The 17511-nt window shown below is 35.1% G+C and overlaps 1 protein-coding gene across 2 annotated transcripts in view; it reads left to right on the forward strand.

Moving 5' to 3' along the window:
- Nucleotides 1–17511, forward strand: part of LOC149782042 (uncharacterized) — a 76512-nt gene that overhangs the window by 49428 nt on the left and 9573 nt on the right. For both annotated transcript variants that reach the window (XM_089933450.1, XM_089933451.1), the window contains exons 2-5: nt 652–1153; nt 1667–1807; nt 4057–4338; nt 15273–15534. In XM_089933450.1, coding sequence (XP_089789576.1) covers nt 652–1153; nt 1667–1807; nt 4057–4338; nt 15273–15534 — 1187 coding nt within the window. The remainder of the gene's footprint in view (nt 1–651; nt 1154–1666; nt 1808–4056; nt 4339–15272; nt 15535–17511) is intronic.

Consider the following 17511-nt stretch of genomic DNA (forward strand, 5'->3'; position numbering starts at 1 on the left):
GATTCCAATAATCCAATTTAAACCAAGGTAACAAAAACAAAAATTAACAATACCTATGCACACATTTTCTTTATTGCATGTAAAATTAAGGCTCAAATATGTTATACAATTCAAAGCATTCAATTAGCATAAAATTGTATTAATATTTTCACATGCACAACAAATAATATTTAAAAACAGATATATGAAATATGATTATAAATAATGTATCATTGTCAACGCAGACATGCTGGTGTTTGGTTTGGGAATTTTTTTTTTAACTGCCCTTTTGAATTCATTCATAATAATGACAATCTGCATTGCATGTGCCTGAAGCACAATGGCATACCATTTTTCTGATAAATTTTCAGTGATTCTCTTTCAAATTTGTCTACAGTGTAATAAGATACAAATCAAGCATGGTCTTATGTTTGTGAGCAAATGTGGTGGATAGCCATGCATAACTACACTGTGAAATCTATGCATATTTTTGATTGGTCAATGTGCCCAGTCTGATTGACAAGTCGGAACCATCCATGTTTTTCTTTTGGGGTGGTGGTGCTAGGGTCAGTACCTAAAAACAGGGACAATCAATCGCCTGGAAAGATTTTATTTAACCTTTCTGGTTCTCAAGAAATGAGTAGCATTGTACTGCAGTCTTTATCTTTTCAGGATCTCTACTGCCATGAGTACTCCACTGAGGTTCAGTGATAATGAATACAAAAATTGGCTAAAATCTGGCCTTGCTTTGATCCATTGCAAAGACAGCCTTCATGATTTAGTGGACAATGAAGTAAAAAAACTTCATGCAGACATCCAGCAACAGATTGTCACCATCCATGGAAGGCATTGCAACTCCTGTACATGGAAGAGCATTAAATACAGGCAAGGACGTTGGTGTATAAGCTGTAATAATAATATCTGTGACAGATGGCTGTCTCAGATTCTGTTGGAACACAATGACCAGTATAACCATAGTATCAACTGGAAGAATGCTGATATTAGCAAGTGGCCAACAGATGCATATGAGGTGGCCAAAGTATACATGCCAAAAGGCCAGGACCAAACAAAGAACCTCCCCCAGGGTTTTGATGTTTCTGCAATTCTGTCTCTTTTTAAGTATTGCACGTGGTTTACCAAAAAAATACCGAACACTGCTCATCTTGTTTCAGATGTAAGTAGTTATAACATACTTTTCAGTCTATCTTAATTACACTGAGTCCCCAGTAATGATGTAGATTGAAAAAAAATACTTTGACATGTGTGCAGAACTTCATCATTAAAAATAATCATGAAAAGAAGAGTAGTGTGAACTGTTATTGTTAGTTGCATACAAATGTGTAGTACTTTTCATCTTGTAACCCTCTGTGTTTTGTTTCAAGCATGGAAGTTAATATTTGAAGCATGTTATCTCTTTTTATCAGTTATGTCCTTTATTTTTCGATATTCAGCCATTATTTAAACATCGTATGCACCATGTAATTATGTACTTTACAGATTTGTACCTTTAGACACTATGAACACAGTGAAATATGGTCACTCATATTTTATCAGCAAGTGTCTTTATTAGGACATCTTGCATTTGTGTATTTTGTCATATGAATGCAAAGTCTATGAACAAATATGGTTGGTACTGGCTGTTATATACAGAACTTGATAGACTAAATCCTTTTGTATTTTCATTTAGCTGATAGATATCCGAAATGAACTATTTCATTCCAAAGACTTCAGAGTTGCAGACAACAAGAAGGATATTTGCATTAACAACACTATTCAGCTTCTCTCAGAACTCTGTATAAATGGGAATGTTGTGTCTGAATTATGGAAGGTAAATCTGAGCATTGTTTTGGTTATACAAAAGCAACAAGTATATTTAAGTTTTTAAACAATGGATATCAACTTGTTGTGGATAGAAAAATTTCATGTTAAATTGTTTTTGTGTTCCAGTATGATGTATTTTCTTTAACAGTCCAATGAATTCAGAGAACTATTTCTGCTTCTGTTAAAAAGAAGCAAATTGCTGCATAATGAAGATTTTGCTTGACTTACCTAACAGACAAGCAAAATGACTGGTTGCTAACTCAGTGTCAGACATTTGACATAAGATGTCCATAATTATGCCATGCAGTTATCCAGTACACCTCTCCATACATAACTCATGCATAATGGGGCACAGACCACATTATAAGCAAGGGCATGAGATAAAGAGGGACCTGTGAGAAAGGGATGCCATCTTGGCTGAACATCAACAGTGAGAACATGATGGGGGTGTTTAATAGTTTAACACTTGTTTTGTAACTGCATTGGAAATAAATGTCAGTACAAAGCTTGTTTCAATGAAGTTATTCAATTTTCTGTATATGAATTAACTTTTATTTTCATGTTAACCAGCCTTAGAAAGATTGTTACTCCAAGAGGTTTCAACAGACGTCACATGCATACCACTGAAAACATTGTGTATCGCATCACTGTTAATTGCGTTTGAATTTGGATATATTCAAGTGTTATTGTTTGTTCAAAACAAAACAAGGTAGCCTTTTTCAATAACTTGGGGCATTTGTTTTGTAAAACAACAACCATAAGTGTCAATGATCAGTATTTTTGGTTACTATCTATTAGTAAAATATTGATGCCATGATTTAATTGCAAGTAACTGTATAATTTCTGCTCATCCTTGAGTAAATATAAATTTGCTCAAGGATGAGCAGAAATTTTGCAGTTATTCAGTAGAGTGATAATTTGTGAATTTTAAGTTCACCACAATCGTTGGAAGTCATTTCTCCATAATGTATCTGTGAAACAAAGTTTTTATGTACTCTGTACACCTTTTGCTTGCTTCCCTTGCTCTCATTTGTAAATTAACAGGATGAACCACTGATTAATGTTAGAGACTTTAATTATGTTACATGCATACTATTTATAACAGTTTAATTCGTCAGTTAAAATGATATGACCTTGTACATTACCATGACCGCTAGCTCTTATGCTTTAGGATTTGCTTGCCTTTTTTTAATTTCATCCCCTTTATTTCATTTGGTAGAGAAAACATAATTAACATGATATTACAAAGCAGGTCTATTTTCATTAATAGTAACAATGAAGCAAACTCTTCAGTATTGGAGATCGAAACCCGGTTGAAATTTAATTAGGTTCTCACTGAAATGCTCGTGAACATAGCTGTGAGGGTAGATTGACACTTTTCCCATTTGAATATAACAGGTCTTGTCATATTTATGTGATTACACTGAAATAAAATCTATTTAAAGATGAACTAAAACACCAATTTCGCCTGTCAAAACATTCAAGTGGTATTTTTTTCATAAAGTGTTACCACCAGCAAGCATTTTCATGGATGGAAATTTCTTTGAATATTGCTGTTTACAATGTACTGAGAATGTTTCTTATTTTGTAAAGAATATGCAACAAAAATATACAGCTTATTACAAGGGATGAATTTCATGATGTTGATCCTATTTCCAGGCACTAAAATGAGCTATGAAGGTTTAATTTATGAGTTTTGGTCACAATTTTCATCATGCTGAACAGAAAAGGGTCAATTCTTTGTGTATTTTCTAGAAGAAACAAATTATGGGATCCACACCTCACCCCATTTTGAAAACCATTTGACAAGTTAGAAGGAAATGTGTAATTATGATTTCCTAATATTTCAAAACCCCTTTTATTTTGAAACCATAACAGATATATAGACAGATATTACCTGCCAAAAAGAAAAATATGTAACTTTTCCCATGGCTGTCATTGCTTGCAGGAATATTTGTTGAATATTTCAGCCCTTACATGAAAAAAAAACTATTGGTAATTATATGAAGAATGTACTGTTCAAATTTATCAATAGTTTTGAATACCATCCTCTGTTTGGTCCGTTTTTTGGACACTGCACCAACTGATTAGTCTGAATTAGGTAGCTATTAGAACAATATCTATGTACGGTTCCATTGAATGAGTGCATGATTTTATTTTCGGTTTGAGGTTTAACTTGTGCAGTAATGTATAATTCTGATTTGATTGGAGTTGTTTTTAAACTTCAGATTCATAATATTCTTTCTTTTCATAAAGTTAAGGCTTGAAGACATTGACATAAATTACCGTGAAACAGAAGTGAAAGTCTTTAATACCATTTTGTCAGCTGTAAAAGACAAGATGGATTCTCTACTTGCTGATCATATTCAACTATCTGGTGACCTTAATACAGCTCAGACAACCATGACTTCTTTACAAGCCATGCAGACTCAGCAGGAGCAGGATATGCAAGAGATCAAGGACAAAACCACACAGACCTCAGGAATAGTGGATACTATGGCAACTGATATTAAAGAGATCAAGAGTGAACTAGAACAGGTAATTCATATGACGTGTAGAAATTACGACACAAACATATTTGTAAATTTTTACTCTGTTACAGAGAGTTACAAAAATTAAAAAATGTGTATTCCTTTCATCTGAGACATGCCTGTAGTGCACTTTTTAATATACATAATTTTCAGAGCAAAGAAACTTCAGAATCCTATTCATTCTCCTAATACTCCTGTGTGCATCTAATTATATATTCAAGGTGACACCAGTTTTTTATCATTACTGTATGGAGGATTGCCATGAAACTTTTCAAACCCCCTTCATCCCATTCATCTAGTTGGTCTTAAATAAAAATGGTGCTGACTGGATATCCAATATGACAGCCAACTTGAAGTCTTGCTTTCACTACTCCTTCTGAATCAGTAGTAATATCAACATGGAGGTTTAACAAAAAGACTTTCGTTGATATAGGCTTGGTCTTAAAATAAAATCATGTTGATCTGTCTCCCAATATTGCCACCACAGTGGCCATCTTGACACTTTATTATTGCTACTCCTGCTATATGCATGGTCATATCAACATGGGATTTCATTAAAATACTTATGCTGTCAAGTTGGTCCTAGATGAAGATGGTACCAATCTGACATCTAAGAGGGCCACCACAGCAGCCATCTTGAAAATCTTATTATTACTAGTTCTGATGAATGGAAAGTCATATTGACATGGGATTTCCACAAAAAGACTTCTTACGTTGTCTAGTTGGTTTAAAATGCAAATGGTGCTGATGTTAGATCCTGCTGAATGGAAAGGCATGTTGACATAGTGTTTTTTCACTAGATCACTTTTTATAATGTCTAGGTTTAAATTAAAATGGTGCCACTGTGATGTCTAATATGGTTGTCATGGTGACCAGCTTTGAAACTCTTGTTATCACTATGTCCGGTAGCCTGATGCCACAGGCATATTCTAATGGAGGTGCCCTTCGGGTTTATTGAGAGAAAAAAATTGCCTGAGAAAACTTCGATTATGCTGACAAAATGCAGAAATTTATTTTCAAGATGTTGAAAGACTAGTAAATATTTATCATCCTGTATGACCCTTGCTGTTATGATGATTGTCTACTTGTACTTCTACTGAAGACTGTAAACTTTGCTTACAAAGAGAAGCATGTAACCTGTGAATGGCAAACAGAGTGACTGGGTTACTATAACTAGTATTATCATGGTTTAGCATACATGCGATTCCAAAATACCATTTTGGGCATTTGTGGCAGTACAGAAACTAATCAGAACCAGTCCATTGAGATCTGGAACTGACGCAGCAGTCGTTGCAACCATTGTATGGCTACATAGATGGAATAAGGCTAGGATGTATACACAACAAGTAGTTAATTGATTACTTTATTGTTGTAATCTGGAGAGTTTGGGCCAAATATGTGATGTTTTTAAGGTATTATAAGTAATAAAGGGTTCAAATGTGGTTGTGTTGCTTTTGAGTCTTTGAAACTCAGCCGTCCCTTGGCAGATTTGCGATGAAAAGGAAAAACCAACTCAAAATGATTTTAGCAAATAGACTTGAGTTAAATATCTTGATTTAATTTTAACGGTCTTGCTCAATTGCTAATGTGTTGTTTAAGATGTTTCAAGTTAAATTTTAATGAATAATAATTCAACTGTCCCTTGCCCATACTTACACTAGTGTAATGAAACACTGGTTAAACGTATTAAGCGTCACCTATGAACAACAACAAACATGTAACATCAATTGTATAAATCGATGATAATGAACATAAATGCCGTTGATCCACTGAGTACAATAGCTGACCTCAAGACTGGAGGAAAACATTGCTTTACTATAAATATTTGTAGCTCCAAATGAACATGCAAGTCAATTTACTATGATTTTGTTTGTATATTTTCATATTTGAAGTGTAGAAGCAGAAATGACAGTATGTACCAATGCCAGTACATATGGTTGGGGTGCCCAACTGTTGCTGGTCTGCACTACTGTCAACACTTTTAAGTTTTGGAAAATAGTCCTAATGATGTCATACAACTCTAGATCTGGCAGTTTCTATGTTGGTGCAACCAATTCCATATCAGTTTCAAATCAGGCACATTCCTGGCAGACACTCTGTCCTGAGATGGTCCAATGTAAAACCATTAATTCAGAATGGTGTCTCCATCAATCAGTCTTTCTTCAGAATTTGCACACTTTGGGAGCATCCATTGATAGATCTATTTGCGAAAATATGGAATCACATGTTACCCTCCTATGACTTGCCAGTTCCAGACCCAGAATCTCGGGTTGTGGATAAACTGTCAGTTGGGAGGAGTTGTGAGCAATTCACCTACTCTCCCCCAGTTTTGGTACCGAAAATAATCAAGCAGTTGTGGGGTCAGAACTGCAGTATGATACTGAAAGCCTCTCTCAGATGGGATAAGTCCTGGGTCTCAGATCTACTAGATCTAGTAACAGATCTGTCCAGAAAGACTACAGCCAAATCCAATCTACTGAAACAACCATGCTCATGTGTGCTCCACTCGTGCCTGGACTGTCTTCATGCTTGGCACATGTCAGGACGCCTTATGAGAGAAAGAATTTAAACCTTAGATTATGGAAAGAATCTCAGGAGAAAAAAGGCTCTCCACTCTGGAGGCACATGAGAGAAAGTTTCATTTTTTCAGGAATTGGTGCATAGTCTATAACATCATCCCTTTGAGTGTATCAAGACATCAACTGACTGTTTTCTCTGGTTCTATGAAGAGAAACAGTTGGTCCCAGTCACCATGACAGGTTACTGCTCCATGATATTTGATTGATTCTGGCCTCCTGGCAGATGTGGTATCATTCATGATAAAGATATGTCAGACATTTTAACCAAGTTTGATCTGAATTAACCAAAATCTCTCATCCTGTTACCAAAATGGAATCTCTCCTGGGTTGTAATAGTTTACTGTCAATCTACATAGAGTCGTCTTACTCCCTCACTTCCATAAACACATGGAGAGTGGCTGCCATCATGAAGATTTCAGTTCATTAAATTAGTGCAATCTATGAAACTCATGTTCAACCATAGCATTTTTATCTGAGAAAATTGAAACTGTTGGCATACAGAATCAATCTTCTCCAGTTTTTATCTTGGAGATTTAGCTTCACAGAGACAAACTTAGAATCTGGTGGGTCTGGTGACGGCAGCCAAGATGACCATCGGACCCAATTAAAAGTAAACACAACCTATGAGCTTCAATGGATTTGCCAGTGAAAGCTCGTCATTAAGAAGATTTCAGTAATCACTTTCTTTACTGGATATAGGAGAAAGGGTTATCTTTTGCAGGGGGGGGATTATTCCCTGGAAGGATATTCGAGGTATATGTTGGATGCTCAGCATTTCCTCCTCCTGTTACATGTTCTCTTAATGTTAATGTGATTGGAAACATCTTTGAAAAGGAAAGCAAACTTTTAAGTAAATTACGTTTCTCTAGATGATGCAATATTTATGCAGCGTTATTCACAAACGATCTCCATATAAAATATAATTATGTTCATTTATTTATAGTTTACTGATAAGGAACCAATACTAATCATATTGAAAATGAGAAATAATTATAGATTTACTTTGGCTGCCATAGCAACTAAAATAAAATAATAATGTTTGAAACGTTTAAAAGACTTTTTTAAATAATATTGTTGGCAGAATCTTTTATCCAAATAAATACAGCATTCATTTTTCAAAGAACTCAGTTTTATCAAGCTGTATTAATTATGAAGGTAAAGTACTAATTATCATAATGTTGAGAAAAAGGGTGGAAATATAGAACAGCTATATTTCTCATGTTTTATTGTATAGAGAATACTGTTATGCAGTGTAGTCAAACTAATGGGAAACTAGTTTTCTCATTTGAAAATTGTGAAAGGCAGATGTCTTACGGATTTTTATGTAAACACATCTACAAGCAATGTTGCTTGCAAGAAAAAAATTGATGAATACAACCCTATACATGTGACAAATGTAATAACTGACACAAAATACATTTGCAGGTTTGTCATTGACTGCAGTGGTCTGAATTTTGTAATCACATCATGTAAAATGAAACATAAATTTTTCTTTCAAATTAATAAATACCACTGAAAAAGTTAGGATTTCATTTATGGATTTAACGACTTTTAGGGTTATTTCTAGACTCGTACTACATAAAATTTTATTTTTGCCTGCTTCACTACTAAATCTTATGTAAGTCTGAACTTTCCTTTACTATCTATAAACATGCAAACTGAATGCATATCAATAGTATTGGCTGTATTATGTCTTTGATTTCTTTAATAGCTTTTATAATTAATGTGTTCTTTAATATATGAAAACACATATAGTTTTAGAATAGCTTTCTTTACAACTGAAGTTGTTTTAAAATCTAATTTTCAATACATCTTCTGATGTTCAGCACGTTTGAACACAACTTTCAATAGCCTACCAATTAGACGTATTTAATTCTGTAACATTCTAGTGGTGTCTACATCTGAATGATTTTAAAGTAATATCTTCAGGTAGGGCAACATTATCACAGCCATTAGTTTGGGTCTTCTCTCTACACAGTAGAGAAGTGTACTATTTTACAGTTATATATGGTACGAAACATCAACTGAGAAATACCAAATGTGTTACCAAGCCAAGTGAGATGTTTGATCTTTACCACCAAGTGTGGCAGAAATAAACAACAATACGAACACTGAGATGTGAGTTTGCAACAGTGGATGGGAGCTTTGGTGTCCAGTACACATGTATCATGATAGTGACATTGGTTGTCAGGTATTATTTTGAGTGGAGCTGTACATTTGAGAGGCCTGAAAGTCATTATTACCAAAAATTAACATAATTATTTCTCACTGATTATAAATTATAGAGCAAGAGTTGTGAGGTTTTCAATTATACTTATTAATTGCAACCCACCAAAAATATTTGAAATAAAAAAGATTTCTCGGCAACAATCTTAAAATATTATAATGTCTGCGCAGTTAAACGTTTGAGGAAAATAAAAAAATAGAACAATATATGTTTGTTGGCCTACATCTGAAACTAGCTATGTAAAAACGAAACTGACGATGGAAAAAGAAAGGATTTCCAACAGGTCGAAAGTTCAGCAACTGAACGATGGTCATGAAAATTAGATTCTCAGGTCACATACATTTCACATTGCTGTTACAAGAGTGGACTAATTAAGAAATGGATATCTCTCTCTCTCCTGAACTTGATTGTTGAGAGAGAGAACCTTTATCGGAGGAAGGAAGGAAGGAGAGAGAATGTGTCACACTACAATTTAAAAATGACACTGAATGAAGAAAATGCTTTAGACACTGAAAAAATTCAGCAATTTCAAATGGAAATTTTGAAAATGGGGGGGGGGGTCAGTTTGTAGGATACATTTATGAAATAGATATGCAGTATATCGATATTCTTAGATGCATGGCAAAATGTGGTTATTGCTCATTCTTCTTTGATCTTGGCGTTTGACACAAGGATCCTTTTATTACTGTACTGATTGCTTGTCAAAAACACTGCACTAAAGTCTATTTCCAACATTATAAAGGTATGTTGTTTTTGCTTTAAAAATGAATATATATTTAGTCTTTTGCTGATGATAAAACAGCATCATTAATCAGCTGCAAAAAATCTTTAACATACACCCTGAAGTTGTTGCATTTGTTTTCTTCATGTTTAAGCATGACCAAAAAAATTTTTAAAAATTGAAGTTGGAGACATGCAACATCTAGTCTCCTTTTCATTCAATAAAACGTAAGCAACTGTTCATATCAAATGAAAATTTAAATTAAAGGCTACTTATTAATATTACCAATTCTAGTTTTCTTCAAATGTGTTTCACAATCGTAATATATGTACCTTAGGAAAACTGCTCCTACCTTGCAAATTCGGCCCTCACAGGTTAAAAATCTTGACCTAAAAGACTATATATTATCTGCCCACCTAGGTGGCAGTTTGATAGTGATTTCCCCTTGATACACAGATTTGCACCATATCCCATAAATTACTTACTACTTCTGCTCATGCCAGGTTGCATTACCAGTTTTCTGGAAGCTCTACCATTATACATGTTGAAGGAGTCTTCACTTGGAAGGAAAATACATCTAATATTTCCAACTTTCATTCTTTCATTGCATTATTATCACTTTGTGGTTATGACACACTTAGGCATCCTGGATATATAGTTGCATGGGTCAGGTATGCACTTCCCCCACATTGTTATAGCTGTAATTAAATATATGTGCAGGTCTGGTGTGTGATATAGAAAGCTCATAATATTGCTGTATAACTTCTGCTATGGTTGGATACATACAGGTAACTTTTCTATATTGATTTAGTCTTAGTGTTCATTTCATGATTATATACATTACACACTCCTGATTTTACCTGTATTGGCCTTCATTGGGCCATTCCTAAAGGTAACATTGTCTTAAAATTTATTGTTACGTTTAGGCTTGTAATAAACACAACAAAGAATGAAGACAACAGGCTTTGTAAAATTTAAGAGATAAATTATTTTCCTAGAAAAACAAGGTAAATATGAGAAAAAGAACTTATGGTTCTACGAATCAGATCCATAAGAAATAATCCAAGAATAATCCAAGAATTAAAAATTAGAAGTCCTAGAAATAAAAAGTCCTAAATGAATCTGAGTTGGAGTCCTGATAAAAAAAATCCAAGATGGAGGACAATGATGTCAATTGCAACCTTCAAAGTGCTGTTGTGTCAACAGTTCCGTGTTGAACCACAGAAAATAATATTCCAGTTTTGAATTCCGAATAAAATTTCAATAAATGTCTTTGTCCAAGAATTCTGTATGAGCACTTAAATATTTCCAGACAAAAGAATTAATAATTCCATAAAACAGAATTTCAACTCAACTGATCACAACAAAACACCTTTAAGTGTCAATGGTTTATTGCCTTAGTTATAAGACTTTCTAATATGCAAAACAGATGCCAGGATATGGGTCAGTCCTCTGGAAAAAACAGGAGTTTGTAACAGTTGATACATTTTAATTGACAGGTAGGCCAGATATGACCTTGACTGAAATCAATGGCTCTTACAGTAGTTAACTCGGAATGTTCTGCAAGAATAGTGGGCCACCATCCTCGACATTCTTCTCCAGCTACTTCTCGGGTATCACAAGAGATGTCAGCTTCACCACCTTATCCAAAGAATGCAAGACTTGCTCTCAAGTCCCCTTATCATTATTAGATTTTACTACAATGCATGAAGACTCGACCTTCCATGCATCGATTGAAGAATTTTCTACTGCCACCAAAGTTTTGCTTGCCTCCTCCCTCTTCGTCAACGACTTGGCCTTGAGTTTCAGAATAAAATTATTTCCACAGTCAAGCAGAGTTCCAGACATTTTGGTCTGCTTGCATCGTCAATAACAAGACCCAAGTGTCCACTGACTTTTTTCTCATAAAAGATGCCTTCCCTCTACAAGTTGCACACTCACTCCAATTTTCGATATGGACACCCCAGCTGTTGATCGAGATATTGCAGCTTTGGGCATGACAAAGCCTTTTTCCATTTGGCATGGATTTTAAGTCTTTTAATGACACACAGCTGTTTGTGTGCAACTAGTGGCCAAGGGCCCTATGTTGGATCTAGTATCTGTGGCAATGTTTAAACAGGCAAAACACAGCTTACCTTCTCCTCCCCCACCCCGAATCCTGCTGGATATGCATGGGAGACTATTTCCAGAATGGCCCATGTCTTAAATAGAGCTGCACAGCATACCCTTGTCAATGTCAGAACAACAGCTACATACTTACAACTGGCAGAATGAGTTGTAGTGTTCTCTGTCTCCACCTTTTTTAAAGACCACCACAAGCCGAGCTACGCTCATAAGTTTTCTCATCTAATCTCCTCTTTAATTGTCAGTTTGAAGAAATTCACAAACAAGCCACTCATTAGACCCAAAAAAGATCACAGGGATTCCCCTAGGACACAGACCACTGGGAAGCCGTAAAACTGAATCTACAACCATCGAAAACCACACCTTATTCGATCATTCTGGGAAGCCAGTGGAATGTGCAATCCCCCCCCCCCATCATTGACATATCAATGTTCTCATTATGAAAGACATTTTAAAAGCTTGTCATTGGTGGCAGGAGGGTCTAAATGGGAAGGGAGTTTTTGTTCTGTCCAACAATTCCATTGTGGTGACTTCTCTCAAGCAGCAAGGTGGAACCAAGTTCCCAGACCTTTGCATTCCAGTTTGGATTTTTTAAAGTGGTGTCTTCAGTGGCAAATTCATGTCCATTTTTGTCATATTCCAGGATGACTAAATGTTTTTGTGGACTCGCTGTCCCGGAAGAATCAATTAATGCAGATGGAAAGGTCTCTTCATCCCTCTGTTTTCACTTGGATATGTGCCCGATGGGATCAACCAACAGTGGACCTATTTGCAACTAGTGGAATGCCAAACTCCCAACCTTTGTCTCTCCTGTCCCAGATTCACAGGCCCAAGCAGTTGATGCCCTTTTCATTGATTGGACCGGCCTGGATGCAATCACTTAACCTCCTATGCCTCTGATTGTGAAGGTGATAGAGAAAGAAAAAGATTCAGAGTGTCGTTTCATCCTGATTGCACTACTACTCAGATGGGAAAAATTGTGGATCACTGACCTCATAAATCTTGCAGTGGAAATCCACAGGAAAATCTAGATATTCCCTCGCCTGCTCAAGCAATGACAATGACAGGTGTTTCATCCCAGCCCAGAGTTGTTGAACTTACCCATCTGGATTATTAAACAAGCCCTCAGGAACAAACAGTTCTTACAACCAGTGGTGGAGAGAATCACTCAAGTGAGATGACTCTCCACTTAAAAATATATGAAGGCAAAATGAAAATCTGCAAGAACACATTTTACCACTGCAGGTATCAATACCTCGGATATAGTTAACTTCCTACTGTGGCTTTCTGGTGAGAAATAGTTAGCAACAGGAAGTTGTTCCATGATCTCTAACACCCTGGATCATCATGGAAGAGAGAATATTGGACAAAACAAAGGCCTATCTGATCATCTGTCCAATTTTGATTGTAAGCTGTGCCCAAAGTGGAATATATCATAGGTACTAACTTGGATGAACAAGACCCCATCTGAACCATTTTCAACGGCCTCATTTGTTCACCTCTCAAATTATTTTACCTACTTCCTCACTGTATTAGTTAGGGCAGACAGAATTGGCAGAATACATGCTCTTTGAAACTAACTGAAGTTCTTAGCCCTCAAAGACAGAAAGGACAATAGATCAACACACAGACACTTTCATCCTAAATAAAGTGGGTTATTTGTTCCTCATATCAGGAAATAGCCCCAGATTAAATGAATTTTCTATGCATTTTGGCTCACAAAGTTACGGCAGTCACCACAAACATTGCATTTGAGTGAAACTGTTCTCCAAATGATGTTATCCTTGCCGTGGGATGGAGATCCAATTCCACTTTCTCCAACTTTTATCTCTAGAGATCTTTTATCATAAAAGGCTTAACTTGTCCAGGTGATATCTCTAGCCATAGCACAACTGGTTACCTTCCAGATTCATTGAACAGGTTCATAAGTATGCAGCTTCACGACCTGTGCTGGATTTGCGGTAGGGAAACAGTTTTCTTTTGCTGGATTTGCGGGAGGGAAACAACTTATGTTTTGAAACCTCTCCCCCAACACATGGAGTTTATTCTACAGTCAGATTATCTAGAAGCTGTCTTGCATATCTTTGGGGGATCAGAGATAGCAATGAAATATTTTCTCAGTGGACACTTAATAACACAATTACATATGAAACATTATTTGTTACAAGAACCTTGCTCAAAATAAATTACAGAAAACTTAAAATCCTTATTGGAGCAGTTTAGCCACAGATGATTTTGATCAAATAAATTCCGGAAGATATATTGAGTAAATATTCATAGTATAACTCTTAAATCATACTTATCCTGCACCACCACCACCACCCCAAAAACGGTGGTGTTTTACTTTTGGTTCATACATTATTTGTCAATGAGGACACTTTTATAACTATTTTTATTTGATTTTATTTTATAGTATATATCATATTCAGATTAGTCAACTTGAAATTCTGAAGAATAAAAGCAGCATTTCAAGGTGATTGGAAACTAAAAGCCTGAAAGAATTATGAAATCAGAAGTTCTTAATGGATAGTCTTATGGACTATGTTTAATACTGTCACTTACACCTATTTGTAGGTTGTTTATCGATGTTGTACTTTATCTCAAAAATTAATTTAGTTCTAATTACTCTTATTTCTTAAGTACAGACACTTTAATTTTGGAAGAGTGAAAAAGTAGCTGTGCTCATTTTGTGTAAAGCACAGGAAAAAAATATTCAGTGTAGATTTATACACTATGTTTGGAAACAATTCAGAATTTGTTTACAGAGTTCAAATGAAATTGAACACACTTTAAATTCCTAGGGGTATTTTTCTTGGTTTGATCACAGTACAAGTCATATTAGTAATTGATACAGGTATGCACAAATGCAAACATTCTGTTAAATTCCAGAAAAAATAATAAAATTTTAATTTTGACTCTAAATTGCAGTGTTAAAAGTTGCTTGAAGTCAAGTCACCTAGTATTTATCCATAAAGCATACAAAATATGGTGGGAAAAATGGAATAAATTCCAACCAGTATTGAGCACAAGTGAGAAAGCTGAGTGTGTAATCCATGTTTTAATCTGTGTGTAGGGTGTGGGGCAGGACATGTGTTCGTTCATATATATATATATATATATATATATATATATATATATATATATATATATATATATATTAAATCTAGACTGATATGTGTCAGCTGTTGTTTCTTTGAAAAAATGTATTTTTTAAAAATACTTCTGGTTTATATATTGTATTCATGGTTCAGTTATTATGATTGATCAGTCATAAGAAATTTTTGTTACAGAAGAGACAACATTTTCAACAAATGAAATCCTTCTTTGAAACCAACCCAGACATAGATAACCAGAATATTACAAAAAACATTTTGGAAATTGAGAAAATTATGTATGATCTGCAGTGTAGAGTTCTTGCAACAGAAAAAGATATTGCAGAAATTAAAACAAGAATGTCATCATTTGAAAGTAGACTGGACAGGATAGAAAATAAAGTTGCAGAAATGGATGAAGAAAGGGGGAAGAAACAACCTGCATTTGATCTGCAAAAAGGTATGCTTTGGAATCTGACTCGTTATCTCGGTGATTAAATGATCATTTTTAGATATTTATTGAAATATACAATTTGCCTAATCACTATTAAAGTAAATAAGTGTTGAAGGACTTTGTTAACTTTGTGATTGAGATTGATTAAGTAATATTTATACTGTACTAAATATCCACCCATGACCATTTCATCCTTATAATTACAGTATTCCTCCTTTCAGGAATCAAATTAATCGATTCCATCAACAACAAAAAGGTCATTTTAAGTAGCACATACTTTTTTCATGAGCTTTTTCATATGGCACCATAATATCAAACTCTATCGTAGATAGCCAAGGGTCATCAATTGACTTCATTCATGGCTGATGTTGGAGAAAGTCAGTTGTCTACCTTGGCTAACAAGGATTCCAAGTCAGAATTACAACACCGCTCAGGTGGCCTAGTGGGTAGAGCGTCAGCCTCAGATGTGGGAGGTTGTGGGTTCGATCCCCGGCCTAGTCATACCAAAGACTTACAAAAATGGTACTGACAGGTGCTTTGCTTGGCGCTCAGCATTAAGAGGTTAGTGCTAGGACTAGTCGGCCTGGTGTCAGGATAATGTGACTGGGTGGGACATCATGCTACATGTCTGCGGCATGATGCATTGGTGCTAGACATCACTATAAAGTGCCACACTGGAGACATCATAGCGATATGACTGAAAAATTGTTAAAGCCACGTTAAAAATCCAAATCACACACTCAGAATTACAACACAAGAGTTGATGAGGGTCACAGTGATATTTTAGAGCAAAAAGGACACTTTATTTGTTGATCATTTGTTGCTCTTGCTTTGTATGCTTTTAAAAAGATGCATTGTTCTTTCACCATAGCAACCACAGATTGATTCAACAAACTTGATGTCAAAGAAAAGCTGCCGTGATTTATGAAAGTAGAGTTGCTTGTAAAGCCTGTCATATGTTTTGAGTTAAGTGCTGGAGTGAGCAAAGGGCTGTACAATGGTGTCTACACTTCTATTCAGTGCTTTTATCATGAACTTTATGATTATTGTTTGATCTTCTGGTCAAAGACTTTATCTGGGCTTCACAATTAGTGTTTGAACTTGTGGTCAGAGAATTAATATTGGCTGTACAATTGCACTATTTGAACTTGTGGTCAGACTCTTTGTCTGGAATGGATGACTACTGTGTTTGAACTTCTGGTCAGAGATATTATCTGGGCTGTATGATTAGTGTTTCATCTTCTGGTCACAGACTTTATCTGGATTGCAAATTTTTACTTGAGGTCATGTTACATCCTGTCTCACACCCCAACTGTTCGTGTACAAATGTTCTGTTACTGTGTGACTGCATTTTGAGCTAAGTGGACTAAGTGACCAAATTATTAGCAAATCAGAATTGGCCAAACAGAACAGAGTGTGTAGAGTAATTAGCAGTGTTTTAAGTGGCTTTGTTGTATTGTTTACTCTAACCTAATCATCACAAATGGCTCACTCTGATTTAATCTAGCAAGTAAGTGTAATTAAATTAAAGAAAGGAACAGTACCAGCATTAGTGTTGGTTTCCTTTATGAACTTATTAAATGACAGTAATTATTCTTTAATTTTTCATGGTGTTATGATTCTATGGCCTTAAAATAAGTAAAAAGAAAGGGGTGTAAACCAACAAGTTTTGTAAAATTGAAAATATAATTTATTTCCCTAATTACAAAATGAATGAAAAAGTTTAAGGAACTTGCAGTAAGGTGACTGAAATCCTAAACAGTCCTAAATGTTCTATCAATTCTAAAAGTATCGAGTAATCCTAACGAGTTCCAATGGTTTCCTGAATGATTTTCTGTTTTGTATTGATGTGTCAACAGTACAGAAGAATCACTGATATTATGCCATTATGACTTTAAATGAATTCACAGTAATTCAATAATAGCTGTTAAATTTCCAAATGTCTTTAAATGGATGTTAGAGCACTGTAATTCCAGCAAATGA

Source organism: Sinohyriopsis cumingii, chromosome 15, assembly GCF_028554795.1.
Source record: "Sinohyriopsis cumingii isolate HCF-2022 chromosome 15, ASM2855479v2, whole genome shotgun sequence".
In the NCBI taxonomy this organism is placed as follows: Eukaryota; Metazoa; Mollusca; class Bivalvia; order Unionida; family Unionidae; genus Sinohyriopsis; species Sinohyriopsis cumingii.